This window comes from Asterias rubens, chromosome 2, assembly GCF_902459465.1.
Source record: "Asterias rubens chromosome 2, eAstRub1.3, whole genome shotgun sequence".
Classification (NCBI taxonomy): domain Eukaryota; kingdom Metazoa; phylum Echinodermata; class Asteroidea; order Forcipulatida; family Asteriidae; genus Asterias; species Asterias rubens.
The window spans coordinates 11,825,630-11,852,082 of NC_047063.1; the positions used below are offsets into that span (position 1 = coordinate 11,825,630).

Below are 26,453 nucleotides of genomic sequence, written 5' to 3' on the forward strand. Positions count from 1 at the left end.
TCTGCGGTAACGCTTCTCCAACCCAGACAAACCCATAGGTTGGTTTTGTTATTCGTTTATCATACACGGACTTCAAATGCATATAGTGGGAAAATTATTTAGAGCTGGGTCTCCCTGGGTTTTTTTTTCTCCCCCTCCGAGATATGTCCCTCACAGAGCGCCACTAAACCCGTTGCCTTTGTTTTCCAGTGGGGAGCTTTGTGAGATTATAGTACCTTATAATAAGTGTTTGGTCTATATTCCCACCGGACTTTTTACGGGATATTTTTTTAATGAGCTACCCCTTAGTAGTATAAAAACCATAGCCATACTGCTTCTATTATCAGTTTAATGAATGGTTCTCAATATAGCTATATTCAGTAGGGACTACTCAAGTACTATAGGTTTGTGTATGGTCAACATTAAGAGTTGTTAATATGTGCAAATGCTCACAACCGAAGAGCCGCCCCCGTATCACAAACAAAAAAAGCAGTGAGTGGTAATAATATGGCAGCTATCATATTATTTCTCCAATAAAGAAGCATCCCTTCGGGGAGAGTAAGGTCTGACCGATTGCTAGTCCAATCTCCCCCGTCACCTTCCATTCAGTCGTAGGGTGATGGATAATTGTTACACCGTGTATAGCCGCGTAGGTTCTGGCATACCGCCCAATGATATCTTTCTTTTTCTCTTTTTTTGTTGAATGGCACACGGGGGACAGGAGGAAACTGACAGTTCCTATTTGGGGGGAAAGCCCCGCCCCTATCTGTAATTTTTGCTGCCTTTATTTGTTCCTTGGTTTTCTTCTGCTGTGTTTGATGGCGATATCAAATAAAAAATGATGTATCACATCAGGGTGGATTCATAATGCGATGATGTTAGAATAGTGTGACAGTGAATTGTGTTGCTATTGGCAGTTCTTGTCTTGAGAGATTTCAGAGTCTTTAGAACTACATTTAAAAAATGTTACGAAGTTAGACAAGATGTAGAGGTACATAACAAAACAATGACCGATTAGTAATATATATTAAAAACAAAGAACTTTATTAACTGTTTCGTCTAGAGTATTACTTTTCTGCTGTGTAAATATTTGTATCATAGCATGTCAGGCCACAGCGGGTTGAGAGCACCAGTCGTCCTTAAGCGAGGCACTTACCCCCGATGTTTCGCCCTTCGGATGGGACGTGAAGCCGTTGGTCCCGTGTGTTGTGTAACGCACGTAAAGAGAAGGGGTTCGCCCGGTGTTCCTGGTTTGATTGACCGCATATTGCGCCACGGCACATTGTCAAACAAAACACGATGTCATATCATATGTAAAAGGACTGGGTCTCATAATTCAAACATTCTACATACCTTGCAGGAAATACTGTATGCTAAAGCGCCCTGAGCGTCACTGATAGAATGCCACTATTATTATTATTATTATTATTATTATTATTATTATGAATCGGCAAATATTATGATAATCAAACACACACTATCGTTGAAAGGTACTAAGGTTTATTGGTATAAAGGATCGATGGCCCGGGGACGAATGCACTATTTCAGTTTTTTATTTCAATTAGCGTTGTCGGCTTGTGTCCCCTTTTTGCAATGAAGCAGAAGCCTTTCAGTTAACGTTTCCGACGGCAGCCAAAAAACTATAAATGTCTTTAAAGGCAGTGTAGCTTAAATAACACGTCTGCTTTTGGTAATTGTAAAAGACCAGTATCTTTACTTGGTGTATCCCAATATGTTATGCGTAAACATAGCAAACTTGTGAACATTTGGACTCAATTATTATAGAGTTTGCCAGAAAAAAAAGACAGAAAAAAACACCCTTGTTGTAACAAAATCGTTTGCTATGAGATGCCTGAGAAAGGCTGCATGCCTGACGCCCTCTCTCGGATTCAAATTGGTGCGTAAGAAAATTAATCTTTCTCTAAAACTACAATACTTTCAAGAGTTTCGTTTCTCACAATGTTTACTAGCAGCACTCCGGTGCTCTTTTACCAAGTAAGTTTTTATGCCGACTAATTTGTTCAGTATTTACCAAAAGTGTACCCTCCCTTTAAGGTCACGTGATAGGCCTGTCTGACGTGCTTGAATACTAAAACGGCACATGAAATTTTGAAAGGACTAGCTATAGACTTATTAAATATAATAATGAACCACTGCGGAATGTACAGTGCAGTTAATAATATGACGTATTCTTCACTTAATAAAACGTGGCCTCTTGAATGATCAGATCAACTTGGGAAAATCATAAACTTCCAGCAAGTCTCTCGATTACTAATAATTCCATTAACGAAGATGGATTAGAACAGGAATGTGTAGCAGCGAGGGGAGATATGAACTGACATTTATAAGATGATGCCAGCTTTCATTAGGATATCATTGAATCAAGTACTTTAGACCCTAGAACGTGAAACCGAATAAACTGAACCAAATATCACAAACTTTGTTAAATTATAATAACTACGTATAGTCGGTGTGAGTTTAACCAGATGGGATCTGGGTGTGTTCTGCCGTCGGTTTCACCAAACTATTCCTAACTAAGGATTAATCCTAGGACTTGCACAAGTCTACAAGTCTACAAGTCTATGAATAGGAAATGCTCAAGTCAATAATTTGTGATTCAGTGGGTGCGTTCGTTTAGCTTCCCTGGGTCGACCCCGCAGTGCTCACTCGGGTGAGCCCCTGACAAGAGCTAAACGAATTATCATCTCCCTCTCGGGGCTGACCCGGGTGAGCCCCGTCAAAGCTATTCGAAGGTACCGGGGCAGACCGGGATCGACCCAGGGAAGATAAACGAACGCACCCAGTATAGACGAAAATACTTGTTCTAGTCATTGTCGTCATTGTGTTAGCTTGGGGGATTCGAACCCACACCCATGGTTCTGGAAAAAAAATACCTTTTTCGCACAATTTGTTGTGCTTTCAGACGCCTAATATTTGGATGAGCTGGCCCTTTCTCAGAAAACTACCTTATATATAGAGGGATCCTTTTCTTGAGGGAGCCGTGTCCAAGAAAATGTTGAGGCGTTTTCCCTAATATCAGCAAATTTCTTCCAGATGGTAGCGGGATGGCAACGGTGACCGCAACGGTCGAAATATGACAGTTAGTTAAAATAATCGTTAAAATATATTTCAAATGGAAATGTTAAAGGACAAAACGGTCCTATGTTTTTCGTGGAAACTGAACTGCATTAATTAGGGGGAGCTAAACGCAACCAACGTGGTATCGCCTTGGAAGTACTGGATTATAGGCGTATACAGTCTCAGCAATTGAAATATCAACAAAATAATAATTCTTTGGAGCACACGGCACACTTGCACAAGTCTATTGGTCCATATTGTGAGTTGATACCATCAACGTTTACGCGAATAAAAGGCCCCCAAGCTGCATTCCACTGTGTTTGATGTTCACGATAGACGGTGCATCTCTCGTATACTAGGCTACTCATCCACTATATGGCTACTCGGAAGAAAATAAATCGCCAAAACGGATGCGGTTTGAGGTTTTAGGGTTTTGGAAAGCGCAGCTGGAAGAAGAAACATTGATGCATTATTTGAGTGGATCCATTGCTCATTGATGACACCAGTTTCGGTTTAGGGTAAGAAGACACTTCGATCTGCCACTGCGGCAGACCACAGCTTGTGCAAATCGCCGTCGGACATTAATATTTGGAGTTCTACGAAGGAGGGGGACAGAGGGCGTTTTGAGAGAATCGGACACCGAAACAAACTCCTTTTAGTTGTTGCTGTTTTTTCTTTTATCGAACGCCTCACTCAACAACTCAAGGACAACTCATCACCATTGTATGGCTGTAATTTCAGCACTCGGCTGTATCACTTTGACACCGTCTGAATCGCACAGAATTCCCATTCATCAGTAACTGTTACGCAGTTGGGTGTGAAAGAATAATAATATCTCCCAAAAAGCATCTTTAAAAGTTATTAATCCCGGTGTGTGTGTGGGCCGCAATGGAAGAGAAGCGTCAAGCCATGAAGAACGGGAAGGGAGATGAAAACGGCGGTACCGAGGAGAGATGCTCTGTGCCCCGCATCTACACGATGGCTCAGGGTGTGTTCGTGAGGGTTTTATTCTCCGTGTCTTCTATTCTGGCTGTCTGGAGGGTAGCAACGGTCAAGAATGATCCGACGTGGTGGTTGATGGTCTCCGTTAATGGCTTTCTGTACTTCGAGGCTTACTTGACATTCCGCTACCGTAGATCTGGAGAATGGAAATGGTAATCTTTGAAACTTTTACTTTTAAAACAATTTCGGTAATAAAATAGTTACCACTATTAAGTTGACAACATTTCAAAGCGCGTGTATAGGGGTTAAGTTAGCAATGAAAATTGCATTTCTTAAGGTGGTCACGGTTTTTTTTTGCAGGAAGTGACAACGCAGGAAGACTACTCCGCAATATGCTATTCGTAACGCTTTTTATTATTCGTAACGCTTCTTATTTTCAAATTTTGGGAGATAAAAAAGCTATAGAATGCTTCCATAACCGCAGTACTTCGAAGTCAAGTGTTTCTCAAAATGCATAATAGGCCTGCTGTTAAAAAATACTTCATGCACTTCTTACCGCGTAAGTTTTAATTGGCATTAATTTTCAGAGTCATCACTATAAAACGTCCCGCCACGCTTATAGCTCAATATAAGTATGAGTGAGTTTTTCACACTGGAGAAACTGGGGTGTTAAAATTGACACCACGGGTGTTAAAACAACACACAAATTGTGTTGGCAGAAATGAATTAGAAACATCACCCTAGTGTTGTAAGTGTTTATGATTTTGCGGGGGTATCTACTATCTATATATGACAACACCCAAATGGTGTCAATGATTTTAACACCCAAGTTTCTGCAGTGTACAATGTTCGAGAATGAAATGCCATAAGAATGTTGTTTTCTGTATGAAAGACGACAATAATATGCGACCGTGGTATGAGGCTGTCTATGATCTTCATACGGTACAATATCGCCCCATTGATGGCATCTCCAATTTATCACCGAATACGGTCTTTGGAATCTAAACATTCCAACAAAAAATTGGAGCAGACGGGGGGAAATATTTTGTGAAATGTTCCTTTGATGATAAACACAAGCATGGAATTTGGCGCACAACCAGAGAATGTCACGAGAAAGATATTTGGCCACAGGCAATATAGTCATCAGAGATTTCTATATTGAACAAATACAAAAATTGTAGAACAGTAAGCAACTGTTCAAAATGGCTGCCATTGCTTGTTATAATATACTTGGTGAAGGCACTGCACACTATTGGTAATTACTCAAAACTCAAAACATTAGCATTAAAACTTACTTGATAAAACGAGCAACGGAGAGCTGTTGACAGTATAAAACATTGTTGATAGTATAAACAAGCAATGCAGTTGTTGAGAAAGAGGTAATTTCTCACTCAAATATTTGAATTGATTTTGAGACCTCAGCTGAGGTCTCGATTTCAAGCATCTAAAGGCACACTAAACACAACTTGTGCGAGTTGAAATTTACACAGGATCGTTATTTGGTGCATATGTTGAGATACACCAAGTGAGAAGACTGGTACCAGAGGTATCCAGTGCCTTTAAGGCCAGTTATTACGATGGCCCTATAGCCAAATATATTTCTCATGACACACTCTGTCTGTGCTCGTATCAAAGGTATGATTTCATCACCTACCATCACCTAGTCCAGATCGCTAATAAATTTATTTAAAACAGCATGAACACTCTTTAGAAAAGGTTGAGTCCTCTTTCGCAGGAACCTTAATCCAAATATGTTTCATTCACAGTTATGGACATAATGATACTGACAATTAAAGTTTATGATAATTACTTCACGTTTCATCCTTACAAAAGCTTGTACTTTGAAGAGCCTTTTCGACCCCACATTGTGCTAAAAAATACATGCCGTCGTTACAACTACAAACAAATATACAGTTTCGTATGTATTACTCAGTTAACACTAGTTGTGCCATTCGTTAAAATACATCAATCAACCAATGTTGAAGGCATTAATACAGGATTGATAAGGGTAAAAAACGTCACTGCTTTTAGTTTAAATGCAGTGGTAATTACTCAAAATAACTGTTAGCATAAAAACCTGTCTTCATTACGAGTAATGGGGAGAGGTTGATAGTATAAAACATTGTAAGAAACAGCTCCCTCTGAAGTGACGTAGTTTTCGAGAAAGAAGTATTTTTCCACGAATTTGATTTCGAGACCTTAGATTTAGAACTTGAGGTCTCGAAATCAACCATCTAAACGCACACAACTTCGTGTGACAAGGGTATTTTTTCTTTCATTATTATCTCGCAACTTCGATGACCGATTGAGCTCAAATTTTCACAGGTTTGTTATTTTATGCTTATGTTGAGATACACCAACTGTGAAGGCTAGTCTTTGACAATTACCAAATGTCCACTGCCTTTAATCTGAAAGCTTATTGATTATAAGTTCATATACTCGAGCCATTTCTGTGTTGTGAAATATTTCCCTCTGAAATGAAGTCATATCAAATAAAACCCAATAAAAACATAAAAATAAACCGCAACAGCCTAATTTTTTAATTCGGCTGTTATAACCACATCTAAGGACAATGTGTTTACATGCTAAAGACTGTGCATAATTTTCCCGCTTTTTTTCTCCCGACTCATACAACTTGTTGAGACCAGACTTTCACAGGTTTGCTGTTTCTAGATCACACAAAAACATGAGCACTGCCTGCGACTATTTTCTCAGCTCTACCATAGCACATAGGCCTACCTCGAAACCCAGATAAATTTATCACACGTTTTCTGTGTATGTCTACACAGCAGTGAACCTAACCTGAAACAGCTCCCTCTGAAGTGCCATAGTTTTTAAGTAAGAAGTAATTTTCCACAATGTAATTTCGAGACCTCAGATTTAGAACTTGAGGTCTCGAAATCAACCATCTAAACGCACACATCTTCGTGTGACAAGGGTGTTTTTTTCCTTTCATTATTATCTCTCAAGTTCGACGACCAATTGAGCTCAAATTTGCACAGGTTGGTTATTTTATGCATATGTTGAGATACACCGACTCTGAAGGCTAGTCTTTGACAATTACCAATAGTGTCCACTGCCTTTAAGCTCCTTGCAGTTTCCAGTGGTTTTGTGTTGAAAAGTGCACAGCATGAAAACGTACCCCTATAAACAATATATTATTAAAGAGAGAGATAACTTACACACTAATGTTGCTGAATTTATTTTTACTCTGTTTTAAATTACAGATATGATGGTTTTGACAGATTTCTGTTAATCTATGAAACGGAAGCGCGGGGTATTATTCCTATGTAATGTAGAACCCGGTAGCCTTGACGTACACAACATCAGCAAATACAAAATGTGTCATAATGATCTTATACCTGTCTTAACCTATGGATTATGAACATTTTATTAGTGGTCGCATTACATTGCAAAGTGTCTGATGTAGACCGTCTGTGTACGCAGCATTCTGCAGATAATGCTCGTGTCAAAACAAGAAGGTGGCAAAGCATGGCGCTCATTGTAATGGAACAAAATCTGCAGGACCAGGATGGTTTTAAAGGGGCACCTCGGCCTGTAAGATATCAATTTATAAGGACACTCCACCAGCCTGTATAAAAGCCCGATTTTAGAGGGGTGTCGCATGCAATTATGTCCTCCATGCAATACTATCTGGAGGACATTATTGCATATGCAATATTGTCCGCCGGACGGTTTGCATATGCAGTTGTGTCCGCCTCCGTGCAAAACCGTCCTTGCATGTCATGCATGTCATATATGACATGGGAAATGTTCGGCCGTTGGGTTTCCGCTGCAATCATAAAATACGTGAATATTCATGGTGCATACGTAGGTTCAGTGCATGCACTCTCGCTAACTCGCGCACGTACACGCTAACTCGCGCACGTACACTCATGTACATGTCCACCGGACAGTTTTTGCATAGCCCCGGACACGATTGCATATGCAAAAGTGTCCGGAGCGGCTGACAGGGGCACTCCGGCCTGTAAGACCCCAATTTTTAAGGGGGCACTCCAGCCTTAAGATCCCAATTTAAAGGGGCACTCCAGCCTGTAAGATCCCAATTTTAAAGGGGCACTCCAGCATGTGAGATCACAATTTTAAAGGGGCACTCCAGGCTGAGCCTGTAAAGATCCAAATTTGTTTCATGACACACCTAGCGATGATTATTTGGGGAGAGAAAATGTACATCCTTTACGTCACAGTTCCTGTTTCTACTGAGGGATTAGACAGGTACTTTTTCCATTAGGATTGTTGTGTCACTTTTGCAAGCAGTGGGGTAACCAGCCCTTAGGGGGAGGGGGCACCTAAGCTCAGTACTCTCTTGCCCCCTGCCCAAAATTGGGATTGAAAGAAAATGCACAAAATGGTATCCATATCCAAAAGCCTCTCCCATATTAAGCTTGTCCCTTGGTTGCCCGACCCTAATCACAATGGCCTGTATACGCCACCACTGCGTGAAAGACTTAAAATCTTGCAAAAATGTCTAGCTTTTTTGTTTCTTTATTGCCTTAGTCTGCGACTGAAGCAGAGCTGTCACAGAAGGTGTGCGGCCTATCCCCAAGAGAGTGTTCATGCCGCTATAACTGTAATAGCTTAAACCACGATCGGAAACGTTCTTTTACACCTTTACCGTTCAACCCGAGCCCTCGACCCGTTGAAACATTGCTGCTTTTCCAAATTGAATCACAAGGCGGGATTGCGTTTCATACTAGGCCCCTTTTCGAATCCACGGCTTCGGTTTAGGGATTCGGCTTCAGGCTGCGTTCGCTCATCTGAAGCCCTGAGCGCGCACGCAAAGCACGCGCAATAATTGTCAAAACAACCGCGGGCCAAGCTAGCCCGAGCCGAATCTGAAGCCGAAGCCTTGGTTTCGAAAAGGGCCACAGTCACCTCGGGACTATTAACAGATTCATGGCGTTTCTGGTCCCTCAAATAAAGAAACAAATATATATTTTATACTCAAAAGATTATTTCTCATAGTTCTATTATGCTCCAAGTCTTTGGCCTGAGGTCATCGAGCATCACTAGACATGACACTTAGTACAAGAAAATGAAAACAAATCAGTAAAGTGGTGTTCTATAAAATATTTGTTTGTATTATTATTAATAAGTATGTTTGACTATGAAGGCGGGGTGGCGAAATGATCTAGCGGTAAAGTGAATATGTTTACAGCATACCTTTTTGTAAAGCTTTGTTTACAGAATAGACTTTATGTATAGCTTTGTTACAGCATAGATTTTATGTATAGCAACAATTTATTTGTGAATCATGTTTATTGCACAGATACGATCGCTTGAATCCATGGCGTGCATTCAACATTCGAAATACCGTTCAAAGCGAAACTAATTCTGGAACTAAAAAGTGGGTTAATTCGTTGATCTTGTTCTAATTCTGAGATTATTGTACCTGATTACAAGATACGCCTCTAAGATCTAGTTGATTAAGACGCGTTGCAATGTCCTCTTCATTCAGACAGGAAAAAACAGGAAGTGATTTCATCAGATCTCCTTCCACTGTAATAGCCTGGTTCGGTCATGTCACACAGGGCAATGCAGGCAACGGGCAACTGCATTTGCCCAAATTTTATAGAGCTGCTTATACAGAACATGTTGCTTTACATTTTGTCGCCTAGCAGAAATGTACATAATGACATGGTATAGTTTGGCTGGTAAAACTTATTCTGCTAAGCATCACTTTGTTGTGGTTAGCATTTTTGTGCGTAAGCAGCTCTATGAAATTTGGCCCTGGATGCACATGAAACACTTCGGCAGCACAATACACGTTCCTATGATATCTCACGATCCAAATAAAATAATACTGAAATGCAAACGTGTGGTTTTTTTGTTTAGACTGCTTGACCCGGTTGCGTGTGTGACCGTCATAGGCCCAACTTCACAAGGCTGCTTTTAAGCAGCTTAGCTACAAAAGCACACAAAGTAGCAAAGCACAACAAAATTATGCTTACCAGAATAAGGGGTACCAGCCAAAATACCATGTCAAATTTATGACTGGTATCTTTTTTTTTTTTTTTTTTTTTTTTTTTTTTAAATAATCCCAGGGATTCTCATTTATTTTCCACTGTCTCTTGTCTCAATATTCGTACAAACAGTTCTTACATGACAAATACAATATACAATACCATTAACAATAAAAGCAAGTTAACCTTGGCCTAAGATCAAAAATGAGTCCCATTTCTGATAAAACTTGAAGTTTACTCCATTAATTAAAACATAAATTTTTCCATTGAATAGTACTTTTTCACCTCTCGTTTTAAAACTAAAAGTGATGGGCGTTTCCCGATCATTTTCATTGTATACACATGAAATCTACATATCAACAGGATCAAGTTAACCACATTGCTATTTTTGGTATTACCAAAAAGAAAGACTTCGTTATCCATTGCAAGGGAGAAATTAGTTTGTTCTTTTATCCATGAAAACACTGAGGACCAAAAAGAAATAGTATGGGTGCAGGAACAGAAAAGATGGAAAATGGTCTCTTCTTCTTTTTTGCAGAATGTACAGAGATTAGTGTCAGTCTTATTGATTTTAAACAAAAATGAATTAGTGCCCAGGATCCGATGGATTAATCTAAATTGAAACCATCTTAGTTTAGTGTCCACAGTACATGAGTAGGGAATGTTAAAAATCAAAGACCACCTCGAAGAATCGAGGTTGGTATTAAGTTTGACGTTCCACTTGTCAATACATTTCCTTTTGACCTGTTTAGATAGGACTAAAACATGATAGATTCTTTGGGACCCCCTTTTTGTCCTTTAAAAGGACTTCAAGGTTGAAAGGTAAAAAAGGAAAATTAAGATGCGAGTGTTCTATCAAGATGTCCTTAAAGGACGACTTAATAGCTCTTAACACCCCACTTTACTCCAGGAAGTTAGTGTGGACACTAAATGTGTTCTTGAAATCTTCAAGAGGGAGAAAATCCCCATTCTCGTCAATAAGATCACAAATAAACTTAACTCCTTTGCTTTCCCAATCTTTATAATAAATACACTTCCCACCAACTTTAATTTTATCATTAAACCAAAGCGTGCTCTTTAATACCTCCACTGTAGTTGTGGGTAAGTGGACCCGAGTAAAATTAGACCACGATTTGAACACATCGAGCCAAAAATTATTATAAATTCTTTGCGTACCCACAAATGTTGCTGGTATCTTGCTCATTTCTGCTAAGCAGAGTTCAGCAATATGTTTTGCTTCGGCAGCTCAATGGAATTGGGTCATGGTATTATTGCCTTCTGTTTGAAGCAACTTTGCCAAAACACACGTTTTTTTCTCCACTCAGTTCACGTACTACCTTCAAATCACTCGCGCAGATTTTCATGAATATTGTTAGTGGTTCTGTAATGCAAATTGAAACCAGCCAGTCCGTAAATGCTTTATTTGCAGAACTGTATGGCACCAAAACCAGACTGGTATATTTTAACTGTTCAGCATATGATAGTGAGGGCATGAAATGGCTATACCACTGTGTACTTTGGATGACACTTTATATTGTGTATTCCTTGTGCGTTGTTTCTTGTACTATTTTTATATCTGCCTGTTAATACTTTTTTGTTGTTGGTGCTTTTAAAACTTTTGTGAGCATTGTAATTTCTTCTTTTGGGAGATTAATGTTTTCTTATGCCCATTGATAATTCTTTTACGGCCACAGGTCGCCGTACTTTATTACGTCATATATTACTCCGATTCGCAGTTTATTGAGGTTAACGCAATAGTACGGCAATATAACGAATTACAATACGGCGTCATAACGCATCGATACCATAACGCTTACTTCAATACATCGCAATTTTACCTTGATTTAACGCCGTACAGAAATAATAGTGGTTTTTTTTAAACAGCAATCATGAGCCTCGGTACCAATTCTGACCGGTTCACTTCAGTGCCCAGTTTCATAGGGCTGCTTAAGCAGAAAATGTTGCTTAACGATTGTCTGCTAAGCAAAAGTGAGCAGGATACCAGTCACAAATTGTACATGTGACATGGTAGTATAGCTGGTAGCCTTACTCTGGTGAGCATAATTTTGTGCTTATCTTCTTTTTGTGCTTAAGCAGCTCTATGAATTTGGCCTAGGGCCCAAGTTCATAGAGCTGCTTAAGCAGAAAATATTGTTTGACAAATTGTCTGCTAAGCAAAAGTGAGAAGGATACCAGTCACAAATTGTACTTGTGACACGGTAGTATAGCTGGTAGCCTTACTCTGGTAAGCATACTTTTGTGCTTAGCTGCGTGTTGTGCTTAAGCACACAGCACTATGAAATTGGGTCCTGAAGGGATTGACCACTTCAGTTGTGCCGTTAAATAAACGCATGACCCGGCTTGTACATCCAAAACAAAACTCACACCGCTCCGTTGAAGCGACTCTTTATAAGTTGATCAAGCACGCCTCCTAATTTATACCCTTGAGACAAAAGTAACGCGGGGGAAACGTTCCATCCCCAAGAACACTGCAGGCACTTTACATCCAAATTATTATTACGTCGGTGAAAACTTCCTCCACAAGGTCAAATAGATACAGGACAAGATGACCAATTTTCGTTTTCCCAGCAGAGTAGTTTGTCGAGGAAACTTTGTCTCTTGCAAGGTTGGGTCATATATATATTTTAGTGGGGGCGAAGTGATGGGGAGCCACTTGTGTAACCGTTTGATCCGCCATTATATCTTACCATGTTTTGACTCAAAATAATACCGAAAAATAGTCTTTGTCTGTACGCTTTTTAGCTCAAATTATTCATAGCTCAAATGTCCCTAGGCCTATATGCGCTTTTGTTTGTAGATCAGACTTGTGTTATTTTTCTTCTCTGTGCCATGTTGTTTACTTTTTGTTTGTGGAGGGAAGCATGGGCGTCAATCAGGGGGGGGGGGACAGGGGGACATGTCCCCCCCACCTTTTGGAGGGTGGGGGACACAATATCAAATGTCCCCCACCTTTTTGACCGCACCTTTATCATGAAGCCCTAGTTTTGCACTGTGTAAGACGAAACCCTGTGTCCCTATATGGGCATTAATCCTGTGGGCAAAGGATAACACAATATCCCCTCTCTAAATTGGCCCTAGATTGCATCACAGAGCATCTAAAATGCAAAATTTTCCCGGGCCCTTAATCAGGCCCGCACCCCGAGCCGGAAAGGCTTCTCACACGCATGCTCCATCGTTGACAGATTTGCACCTCCCCCTTGAAAGAGTGGAAGGGACGTGTACCCCACCCCACCCCACCCCTTTTTCGAAGGGTGGGGGACACAGTATCAAATGTTCCCCGTGTCGTATCAAATGTTCCCCGTGTCGTTTGACCACCTTTATTATGAAAATCGTGTTTTGCACTGAGGAACTGTGGAGCACTGGAACACAATATTCACACAACTCATTGTTCTGTTTCGTTTGCCATTTGGCCGCTAAATGGCCTAAAGATTGCACCACAGAGCATCTAAAAATAAAAAATAAATTCCCGGGCCCTTGAGCGGGCCCAAACCCATGCCGTAAAGGTATCACACTCACGTGCTCACTATTCCACAGTATTTTCCCCTAAAACTTGGTTCATATTAGAGCCGCACTTGAAGTTGCTGTCAAACCAAAAGGCTGCTGCTCACATTTTACAGATGTTCTGTTCCCTTCTGTATGACTCTTATTGGCCTAAGATTGCACCAAAGAGCATCTAGAATGCACAATTTTCCCGGGCCCTTAAGCGGGCCCGGACCCATGCCATAAAGGTTTCGCACTCATGAGCTCACTCTTCGACAGAATTACCCCCTAAAACTTGGTTCATGGTCCGCACTTGAAGATGCTGTCAACCCAAAAGGTTATATACTGCTGCTCATATACTGCTGCTCATATTGTACAGATGTTCTGTTCCATTCTGACAGATTTACCCCATAAAACTTGTGTCTTAGGTCTGGTGATGATAGGGATGAAACGCCGTCCGAGCATTAGAATGCAGAAACAATATTGATATAACGAAGCTATAATTGAGTTGCTTTTTAGGTACAATAACCATGATAGCAAGAATAGGTGCATCATAGCTTGAAATATGCATTAAATTCCAACATCTGAGAGGGGGGAACATCACCCCTCAGATTCACTAGATTGCACCAGAGAGCATCTACGGGCTAAAAAAAATTCCGGGCCCTAAAGCGGGCCCCGGACCCCACGCCGTAAATGTTATGTCCCCCCCCCCCCCACACTTCAAGACGGATTGACGCCCCTGGAGGGAAGGAAACTCCATGCTGTTACGCTCCCAAGGGTATACTTCTCGATCTTCAAGTCTTCTGTGTTCCTATTTGTTAATATCCAGAGTGAAGTGGGTTTTAAGCACGCCTCAAACTCAAAATACTAACTTTATAATGAAAATTCTAGTTCCACAATAAATTATATCTGTTGTCTGCACACGTCCTTTTCTACATAGAGGAGAAAAGATACAAATGTCACTGTGTTGCCCTTTTGGTATCAGCCATGGCTGTAGAGTAGGCCTGTGTAGAAAAGACCTGCGGAAGGATTCTCTACCACTGCGTTGCCCTTTTGGTATCAGCCATGGCTGTGAGTAGTAGTAGTAGTAAAGGCCTGCTGAAGATTCTGTACTGAGGCCGGTCAATTGTTCATAGTGTTGCGCAATCCTCAACTAATGTATTTAAAAAATAAGGACCGCGGCAAATAAGTTCAGACTGTCCAGTTACACAATTATAACTAAGCAACTATATAGGATTTGAGGCATTGCATGGTGAGGTATCAATATAAATTTGGTTTGTGGTAACACCATGTGTGTATCTACTTGCCAGGTAGAGTTTGTTCTCAGAAAACTGTCTTGCTTTATTCAAGTAATATACTTAAGATATTTGGTATATGAGTTGTTTCATTCGGGTGTTTGGAAGACGAGTGTAACTTGGATTTATCATGGGTTTATCCATGTCTTGAAACTGCACTAGTATAAAACAGCTTTCGTTGTTACAGCCCAACATGTTTTATGTATAGTTCACGCATGGTTTACACGTTGGATTTGAAACTGTCAACGCCATCTCTTAGCTTCCGTTGAGATGCAGGTGATGAAAACGACTCGGCATGACCATGTTAGGGGCCACTTGCGTTACACTACGGGTCATTGACTAATTGAAACGCTGATGACACCTCGATCATGTAGCAACAACCACGAGTTAGAAAATGATCTTCAGTTTCATTATGGGAGGTTTATTTGAATAGAAAACAAACTGAAGGAAAAACTATACATTGGGAGTCAAGTTTGTGAGGCAACTCCTGCGAGTGGCGATGGACATTTTCGTTTAGGGACAAGCGGGGCCAAAGACAAAGATCATTATTCTGAGCTTATTTTGAATACAATTTGTTGGGGGTAAGAGAGGGGTGGTCCTACCCCTGCCCCCCTCCCCCTTTCCCCTGGTAACGGGCCAAGATAATTCCTTAATTATACTCATTATTTTAACCATGACGTTTTGTATATTCAAGAAAACATTTGCCTTAGCCTCCTAATCGAATTAAAGGGGAGAACCATTTGTCTTTTACCCTTTTTAAACGCACATGAGATACAGCTCATTGGACGTTGGTAGTGTCCCTGTTGTTATTGCCAGAAAGTGTGCGTTATTATATGGTGGAAATTTGCACAGGGGATAAGTAATATTAGTGTATGATCATTGCAGAAGTAAACAGTAACTTGAGTACACACCAAGCCTTTGTTATAACGCTACTTGGCGCGCAATTCACTCACCAGATGGCTTATTTGTCAGAAATAATGTTACCGCCATTGAGCATTCCAATAACATTACTCGATTGTAATTGAATCCCTGGATGTGTTTTTGTTTCACTAAGAAATTTAAACATTTAAACACATTGCCAATAAAACGAGTTTAGCGTAGGCTGAATTTAATTCTGGACGAGCGGCCTTTAAAAGAAGTTGAAACAGTCAGGACCCACTTTCATAGAGCTGCTTCGTCACAAAAAGTGCCCATTTACTTGATCTGCCTGTGCCTACCAGCAAAACATAACTGCTTAAAGGCACTGGACACCTTTGGTAATTGTCAAAGACCAGTATTCTCCATTGGTGTATACCAACATATGCATAAAACAACAAACTGTGAACATTAATTTGGACTCCAGTGGTCACGGAAGTTGCACGAGCATAATGAACTGAAAGAAAACAGACCATCTTGCACAAATTTGTGTGCTTTCAGATGCATAAGAATAAAAGGCTTTGGGCTTGAATTCTTTTAATATTATTTTGAGTAAGAAATTACACCTTTTTTAAAAACTACGTTACTTCAGGGCAAGCCGTTTCTCAGAAAGGTTTATACTTTCAACAGCTTTCCATATTGCTCGTTACTAAGTAAGATTTAAATCCAACAATTATTTTAAGTAATTTTCAATAGTGTCCAGTGCTGAGAACATAAGAAGAATGCAGTGACGGCGGGAGCACGCGGGCAATACTTCAATGCACTTTACACCCTGCGGAGACAGGGAAGAGTGTGAGAGGAAAAGGTTAACCAGTGATAGTGCATTTTAAGACGGCTCCTTAATCGTGTTAGTCCAGTGTGCAAGCATCTGTAACGAGTCGATGTTCTCGTTCACGTAATGTCTTGACTCCTTATAGACCTCCCCTCCTCTTCCTTGGTGAGACCGACGGAGTCAAAATATACTGCTTCATATCACACGGTCAAAATTCTAAATCAATAACTTGTGTATAGAGGAGAAAATATGCACGTGGGAGGGAAAACAGCTGGAGTTTTTTTTCCAGCCCACGATGACTTAGTGATAGGTTTGGTGAACCAGCGATACTCAATAAGCACTGGACCCACTTTTCAATTTAATCTGTTAAGCAGAAATAAGCAGTAAACCAACCACAAATGATACATGTGACATGGTAGTTTGGCTGGTAACCTTATTCTGGTAAGAAAATTTTATTAGGCTTATTAAGCAGCTCTACGAAATTGAGCCCTGGTCAGAAATGTGTTTCATTTGCTCTCTTCCCTTGATGATCAAAGGCACTGGACACTATTGATAGTTAGCCTACTCATAAAAACTTACTCGGTAACGAGCAATGGATGGAGAGCTGTTGATAGTTTAATACATTGACAGAAATGGTTCCCTCTGAAGTAACGTAATTTTGAGAAAGAGGTAATTTCTCACTCAAAGAAGGCCTTGCATTATTCTCTTGCAACTTCGATGACCAATTGAGTCAAAAGTTTCACAGGTTTGTTATTTTATGCATTATGTTGGGATACGCCAAGTGAGAAGACTGGTCTTTGACAATTACCAAAGGTGTCAAGTCTCTTAAATGAGCGGAAATACACCAACAGATAATCGGAGAGGTAGATTTCCCTCATGCTTATAATTATGGTACCCCTATGGAATGTTAAGAGAGGTCGCAATTTTAGAACAAAGCGCAAAGATAGTCGGGTTCATTCCGGTTTTTACCGGCAAGCAATTCATTTACACGATCTATTTTATATCGGGCGTCCAGATTCCAGAGTACTATGAGTTAATAGCAAACTTTCCAGTCATTGCTCTTAATTTTCCAAATTAGACAGGAATGCTTTTCTACACTGAGCTAGCCACACTCTAAAAAGGCTGACCTATAAATTTGTTTAATATAAGCATTTAACTAAGCATTTTGCGTAAGTTCGACCCCCTTTTCGGTTAAAAAGAAGAAGAAAGAAAACAAATCCAGTTCACACTGACCTTGAAATGGGCTCCACGTGTGTTTTTCTTTCATTTACTCTCGCGACTTCAATCAAACGAATCAAACTTACACGGTCTAATGACGATGATAGTAGAAAACATCCCTTGAAATATTTCTGCCTGAAATGTCATATTTGATACGAAACAAAATAATTAAACTTTGCGTGTGTAGTTTATCGCTTTTTGAGCGTTTTATTCATTTTTTTGTGCATAATGTCCAGTAAAATGTGGAATCGGTTTTCACTATTTTCTTGTGATCCAGATGGCCGATTGATCTCAAACTTCTACAGGTCTGTCAGTTTATGTATATCGTGGACTACATGGAGTGCTTACACCCCAGCAACATTTTTTTGTTAGCAAGACCAGTTCTTTTGTTCCTTCAAAGGGAGAACGGCGGATGTGGAGATAAGAAAACTAGATATACTGTCATCTTCCGTTGTTTTTGTCAATTCGTCTCTTATCGAGAGTTGTGAACATTGATCCAAATCTTATAGGCAGTGGACACTATTGGTAATAATTCAAAATAGTTATTAGCATAAAACCTTACTTGGTAACGAGTATTGGGGAGCTGTTGATATTATAAAACATTGTGAGAAACGGCTCCCTCTGAAGTGACGTGGTTTTCGAGAGAGAAGTAATTTTCCACGAATTTGAGGTCTCGAAATCAAGCATCTGAAAGCATACAGCTTCGTGTGACAGTACAGTGGCAATTTTTCTTTCATAGTTATCTCACAACTTCGATGACCAATATTGAGCTCAAATTTTCACAGTTTTTTTATTTTATGCATATGTTGAGACACACAAAGTGTGAAGACTGGTCTTTGACAATTACCAATAGTGTCCAGTGTCTTGAAATCCAGTTCTTCCGGGAGAAGGTTCTATATATCTGAGAGATTTTCTCCCGCTGCATCCAGGTCATGATAAGACGACCTATACAGTATTGTAGATTTTTGTTGTGATTCTTCAGCTGAACGTTTCTAAGAGTTAAACCGGAAATTGCTATACAGATTCACCTGCTATAAAGGTGGTGTGACTTGACGTTTTCATTTGGGAAAAGGTGGGGGGGGGGTGGAAGCAAGGGCAAAACACATAATTGGAGGGGGTGATGCAGGCGAACCTATTTCTTTTTTTCTTTTCGATCTCATTTGTCAGGGCTCCTTCACAAACTTTGCAGAAAGCAGGTAGTCACACCGAAAATTTACGTTTTGGCATTTTTGCTTTGGCACTTGGTTTCTGCATAGCGAATCAATTTTGTGCGTGTGTGCTAAAGATAATTCAATATGCTTTAACCTCAATAGTTGATTGTTTTTTGATTTGTTTTATTAATAATAATTTTTTATTGTCAATTTAATTCTACCTGGAACGTTACTTGTTTGATGATTGAAAACCGAAATGAAATGTAATGACATTGATATAATACACCAAGCAATTGTACGGTTTTACACGCAGTGATATTTTCCACAAAGTTCCGCTTGAATAATAAACAGCCGTTACAAGAAGGTGGCTGTTCACCATGTCAATCTTAAACAAATATATATAACAAATAATAATATCAGGCATACTTCTTGTGAAATAATATTCTGATATTTCATAGTAAGAGAATCCAAAAGATTAAAACTTCTCAGAAAATCGTAAAATTTAACAGTCATCAATAAATATCTCACTTAAATCAATTTGCTAAGCCAGTTTGCCGTCCCCGGCTTCCAGTCAGACGCCTTAAAGGCAGTGGACACTATTGGTAATTACTCAAATAATTATGAGCATGACACCTTACTTGGTTATGAGTAATGTGGAGAGGTTGATAGTATAAAACATTGTAAGAAACGGCTCCCTCTGTTCGAGACCTCAAGTTTAGAATTTGAGGTCTCGAAATCAAGCATCTGAAAGCACACAACTTCGTGTGACAAGGGTGTTCTTTTCTTTCATTATTATCTCGCAACTTCGATGACCAATTGAGCTCAAATTTTCACAGGTTGGTTGTTTTGTGCATATGATGAGATACAGAGAGTGAGAAGACTTGTCTTTGACAATTACCAATAGTGTCCAGTGTCTTTAAATAAGGAAACCTAACGGAAATACCGCACACGACTTTCATGGATGCCTTTATTTGCATCAAATTATACGAACATGGAGAATTTTCTCCTCGCTTATTAAATCTTTGTGAGTTTACGCAAAATATGCACATAAAAAGCAGACGTGAAGTGCTAAGTTTACAAGTAAACACATCAAATGTATATGGTAAATCAATTCATTGGATGGTCGGATTTGAAGAATGCACAAAACTCGCCCATGAATCTGGTAAAGTGACGTAGTCAGTGGTTATACAATTTTTATTTTCAATTCATTTATTATTTCGACTAATAGCACAGAGCTGGATTATAGCCCTATGGAATTTACACATTGTATAATTAAAAAAATAAAAAATAAAACGGAGACAATCAATAGGAATACAAGATGGCAACACATGAAATTAACTAGAATATCTTGAGTTAGAAGCAAATTTGTATTTGTTTAACCGTTCGATTGATTTTGTTCTAATATAAAAGCAGATGTATAATCACACAAAAACAAACTTTGCGTTTTCTAGATATCGCCGAAAATCCGGTAATCCCTAAAAGGAATACACTATCTGAGAAGCGTTACGCAGAAATGTTTCTCAGATTCAAATTTGTGGGCATATTAACTATTATCTTTTTACATAACCGCATTGTGTCTCTCAATATTTGTTTATTATAAATTTAAGAGTAATATCAAACGTATACCTCCCTTTTAAAAGACCCTGGGGAAACTAGTTGTCCTTTTCCGAGGTGGACGATTATCAATATATCCCTCACCCTGTTATAATCTTCCCCAAAAGTACTTTTCTCTGATGGATTGATATTTTCTTAAGCCACATTATTAATAATAACAGGTGGCACTATTTGGTTGCGTTACTAGGTGCAATAAATCATGATAGGCCTAATTAATAAACTTGTCCATCCACTTGTGATTTGGGGTTCTGAAACACGACTTGTTTAAGGCAGACATCTGGTGCTAAAAAAAGAGCAAGCCAACATTAGGCTGAGCTATTTTTTTTTTTCATTTAAAGGCACTGGACAATATTGTCACTTGGTGTATCCTAACATATTTACGTAGCTCAATTGGTCATCGAAGTTGTAAAATATTAAAAGAAGGAACATCATTGTTGCTTAAAATGTGTGTGTTTTCAGATGCGTGTGAAAGCCCCAGGCCTGGTCAAGTCTTAGTCACATTCAAACATTTTAGAGGGAAATTAAATCTTGCTCAAAAACTACGTTCAGAGAGAGCCGTTTCTCGAATGTTTTTATACCATCAACAGCTCTCCTTTGCTCGTTACCGAGTCAGGTTTTTATGCCATTATATGTTTTGGGTAATAGGCCTATTAACCAAACGTCTACAGTGCCTTTAGTATCAAATTAATTTTTCAGACTTTTTATTTGTGTTTGTATCATTAATGCTCAAGAACCTTATGGATTTTCCGAGACATGTAGTGTAACTAATTTTTTGAAATGCCCTTTTACACTGCATGCTATCCGATTATGACCCTTTTCGAATCAATGGCTTCGGCTGCATATTCGACTCCGCGGTTGGCCCCGCGGTTGTTTTGACAATAGTGCGCGTGTTTTGCGTTACACGTGCTCGGGGCTTAAGACGAGAGGACGGAGCCTAAAGAACGAATCCCAAGCCGAAGCCGTGGTTTCGAAAAGGGCATTTTGGTACATAGTGGAATTTCATATTTCGGAACATACGTAACATTGTGGCTTCAATTACCACTTGTCACTTCCGTCTTTCCACATGATCAATCGGTAGTTAGTGCACAATCTGGAAATGTGCTGCATCAAGCCAAGTGAAACCTCACGCAATAACACCACCGTAAAATTAATGAACCTTCAACAATTCAAGAGTGCTTTTGCAACTGGCAGGAATACCAGTTATGTCATCGTATAAAGGGAGATCGCCGCCTCCATTGCTTAATTGTCTATTCGTTTTTATCCACATGGGTGTCATTCATAACTATTTTAACATGCTGTACTGAGGTCAAACAACATGACTCGTAACTGATGTAACCCTGATGACGATTTGATATGTTTGCAAGGCTTGTTTTTTTTTCATTCCCATGTTAATGATACTTGGTTCTTTGTAGTCACAATGATTGATTTTGTATGGAACTATGATAATAATACCAAAACTTGTATTGCGCCCTAATCATGTAAACATGCTCTAGGGCGCTGAACATGGAAAAATAGACAAACTAACACATAAGAAAATACGGAATCAAATAACAACGGGGTAGTAAACATTCTTAAAAACATTCAACAACAAACTTAATCAATAGAAATCCTGAAGTATTAAAAATGCAATTAGGTCTAAAACCTCAAATACAAAACATTGTTACACAACTATAACATAAGTAAACACTTGCTAATTGGTTTTATTTTCAGAGTTAATACAAAATATACACAGGAGCAGACCTTTTAACGATTCTCTAGCTGTTTTTCCCACTGAAAATCAGGACGTTTGTTTATTAGGGGGGTTGTTTTGGGGATGAGTGTTTGCTTGGCTTCTTTTCTGTCCAATAGTTGAGTTCACACTGGTTTGTATTTTTCCAAAGCTGCTCTGCTTCTTACCACGGAAGTGTTTATTGCCCTTAATTTTCAGAGTCATTACCAAATAAAGGACCCTTTAAAATGCCTAATGTATACAAGTCGGACCTAATCTATTTTAAATACAAGCCGCCATGAGTCTGCCTTGGTATATGAGAGCAAGCAAATAGTTAAGATAAAGACAAATAATTAAAACAATTTGTACAGACTGGCCTATGATTGAATTAAATTAGCCATTTATTGAATTGAATTTAATTGAATTGATAGATTGGGTTTAGATTGCATGGAATTTTATCTCATCAAAAACGAATTGGACGTATATCGTGACGTTTGTGCCTCCACACAGTTTAAATAATGCTTCCCAAATCTGAAATTAAATGTGAATACTTAGTTTTGAAACATTTTTGTTTTATGTTTTCATTCAAAGCCATTGGACACTTTCGGAACAGAAACAAAATTAAAAGTTCACAGATTTACAACTAACTTACAGGGTTTACAGAAGGTAATGGTGAAAGACTTCTCTTGAAATATTATTCCATGAAATGCTTTAATTTTTGAGAAAACATTAAAACAATACCAATTCTCGATAGCGAGAATTACGAATTTACTTTGAACACATGTCATGACACGAGGAAACGTGCGGAAAGAAGGGTGGGTTTTCCCGTTATTTTCTCCCGACTCTGATGACCGAATGAGCCTAAATTTTCACAGGTTTGTTATTTTATATATAAGTTGTGATACACGAAGTGTGAGCCTTGGACAATACTGTTTACCGAAAGTGTCCAATTGCTTTAAAGGGACGGTTTATACGTTTTGTAATCACTCTTCAAACTAATGGCAATTAACACTTTTGGTTGGAAGCCCACAACATGTTTTGATTTGTTTTCGAGAAACTTTTCGATTTGAAGTAATGCGCTTTTGTAATAATCAGTGTTGTATGCCCAACTATTTGAATTTGAGAAGCGTTACTGTCAGTAACGTTCCTCAGAATGTTCGATCCTATAGACCATGAGAACTTTGTTTACAATAAGTGTGACCGTGTACATTCTTTGAGTATTCTGGCAGGCACAATACTGCACAGGTTATAATGGGAAAGTTTACATTTTGTGTCATAATTTCCACATAAATCCAAGAATTACGAAAGTAAAAACTGGACACGTTTTGAGGTGTGCCCCTTTCAGTGCAATCTCCTTAAAATATAAGATTTAATGATTTCTGCCATTAGGCTGTGTGCAAATCGTGCCTGCAGGAAGTCCAGGCTCTGTGGCTCTTTTGTAAACATGTGATGTCACAGGTCACACCGTCTGTTACGGATTATTCTTCCCTGCATGCACATAATTCGCTCCGGATTTATCTCCAAAACGCGACCATTGTTTTTTATTGGTTTAAATACAGATTAAAACATAGATCAAACGGTGCAAAAAAAACCAAAGGTATCTTTGCCTTTGAGAAGACACATGGTCAGAAACATAGATGATACTACATGTTATAAATACCACATCATGACTCATGAGTTACTAGATGGCGGGGAATTCTAGCCTCGAGGCAGATGAAAGTGAATCACTGTGCTTTATTGAAAGGAGACTCTAAAACTTACAAACTGTGAGACCCAAACCGTATGGTCCGATTCTAATTGTCTGCTTAAAGGCACCGGACACTATCGGTAATTAATTATAAAATTAGTTGTTAGCCTAAAAACTTAATGAATTATTGTGAGAAACGGCTCCCTTTGAAGTAACATAGTTTTTGAGAAAGAGGTACTTTCTCACTCAAATAATAAAACTTGAACTGGAGCCTTTTTATGTTAGGCATCTGACAGCACAAAAAAATGTGGAACAATGGTGTTTTCTGTCATAATTCTCTTGCAACTTCAATGACCAATATTGAGTCCAAACTTTCACAGAGTTGTTATTTTATGCGTATGTTGGGATACACCCAGTGAGAAAACTGGTCTTTGACATTTACAAAATGTGTCCGGTGCCTTTAATTTGTACGACTGAATAAAGAAACAGATATATAAAAAAGATTGATGAAACTGAGATGAGTTTTCGTTTCCGTGGATCTAATTGAGGTTAACCAGATTTCCAATGAAGAAAACCTCCATCTTAAGTCAGCCTAAAATGTCGTGATGCATCACTGTCAACCTTCATAATAATTGGTCTTTGCATACTTGTTGCATGAGGTGGTTTATTTTAGCCCGAGGTGGGTTTATCAGAAGATATCAACGTTCGTCATTTTATTCATCTATTTCATTCCTATGGTATTATTTTATAATAGAAAAAAATAACTATACATGAACATCATCATAACACACGCTGAGAGATAGATTAAGTAGGACATAAGAAGGGAAGTCAGGAAAGAAAACGAACCATTTTAAAACGACAGTTTATGTTTTAGCTTTATGTAAAAAGATCAATGATATTGTTTTCAGAGTTTGCAAACGCTCTGCGGTTGAACGCTGTTTTTTATGAATTCGTTTTCTTAAGGTAGATTCCTTGCGAAAACGGGAAGAAAATATTAAACTTTTTCGATATACAGTGTAAAGATTTCATTATAACTAACACCCTTCCATCTGCATGTTTCGTGTTTTTCACCACCCTGAAACACCAAAATGAAGTACATTTCAGGTATATGTCAATCTGTACTTTATGTACGGGACATGAGCTCTTTCCTAAATAATAATTATATTCAATCAAAATGGCATTGCATTTGACTTATGATTGGCACTTAACTGAAAAGTTCTTCTTTGGAATTTATAGACACTTTGTTGCTGATATCCAATGACGTCATGTTTCGCTCTAATTGAGTATAACAAAATGACATTTACACCGTTCAACGTGAGAATAGAGACTTGCAATTTTGTCACCACTCATACAGACTTTGAGTTTAGGCCGAATCATAAAAATGAATTAATTAAACAGTTATTGTTATTGCAATATTCAGTCATGTTTAACGGCTCAACATGCTGAAAAGTATGTGGCATCATTGTATTTGCGACTACTTCAATGCATAGTGTCCTCATACAGTCCAACACTTTGTTTGCCCCAAATACGACGTCTGTTTATTGCATCACTGTAGAGAAAAATTATTAAATAATCACAACGCGCAGCGGCGACGCAACATTATAGGCCCACTACTTTAATTTATAAAGGTTAGTGTAAATTTGAGTACATTCGCCAGCCAAGGGAACGAGCCAATATCTGACTGGATCGCTAATTGAAAGATAGAAGCTACTATGGCTTGGGTTTTGTTTGGACTGTACCAGCTTTTCATCAATTTGAGACCTTGAGAGGGACAATTCAGTTCTAATTATTACATGCGTGGCTTGATACACACATGGTAAAATCGTCCCAGGGGATCACTGTGGGATACTTGGGTCAAATCTGACGTTTTGAGACAAAATATATAAAAAATTATGATGATAAAGTCAATTTTAAAAATATTATGGAGGACTGTGAATGAGCGAATAAAACAATTAAAATGTGTATTCAAATCAGCAATAATTATTACAATGCCTATAGCGTGGTCAGGTTTTCTTCTAATTTGGAAATAATTGTTCCCCTTGAAATGCCGCCAGAAAATAATTCAAGGTTGTCATTTAATGTCGGATAATTAAACAAAATTTAAGATCAAATATTTGTGCAGATTAAAATCAACATTATTAGAACCATCCCCGACAAGGACGATAACTATTAATGACAATATGTTTACTGCAGGCTTCGTATCTTTATATCAAGTCACGTTTCCCTTATGGTTTTGATCAAATAGGAATGAAAAGTTCCGCAGCAACAAAAAACACAAGCAAATTTAGTTTGGATTGGGACGAAGATGCTGATTATTTAGAGCATTTGCCAATCATGCCCGTGTTTGTGCGACCGTAACATGGGTTTAATGAGAACATGAACATTATAGTTGGGCATCATTCTTACTATTTTATATATATTTTTTTATTATACTTTTTTTTTTTTCAAATTGGGCCTTTATCCGAAACAGAGGTCAAATCTTGTTCTCATGTTTGTGTTGTTGGTTTGTTAAATTAATGCTACTTTGCCAACTGTTTTAACTTTCCCAAATCTGTTTAGTTTCCAACGCGCAAAACCTGCACTGTCCAATTTGTGAACCTAACATCTGA

General features: G+C 38.8%; 1 protein-coding gene across 1 annotated transcript in view; it reads left to right on the top strand.

Annotated features, from left to right (window-relative positions):
• The first annotated feature begins 3,945 nt into the window (after positions 1-3,945).
• The window catches only part of LOC117303165 (transmembrane protein 26-like), a 31,093-nt gene continuing 8,585 nt past the window's right edge, over positions 3,946-26,453 (top strand). The window contains exon 1 of the mRNA XM_033787291.1: positions 3,946-4,211. Coding sequence (XP_033643182.1) covers positions 3,946-4,211 — 266 coding nt within the window. The remainder of the gene's footprint in view (positions 4,212-26,453) is intronic.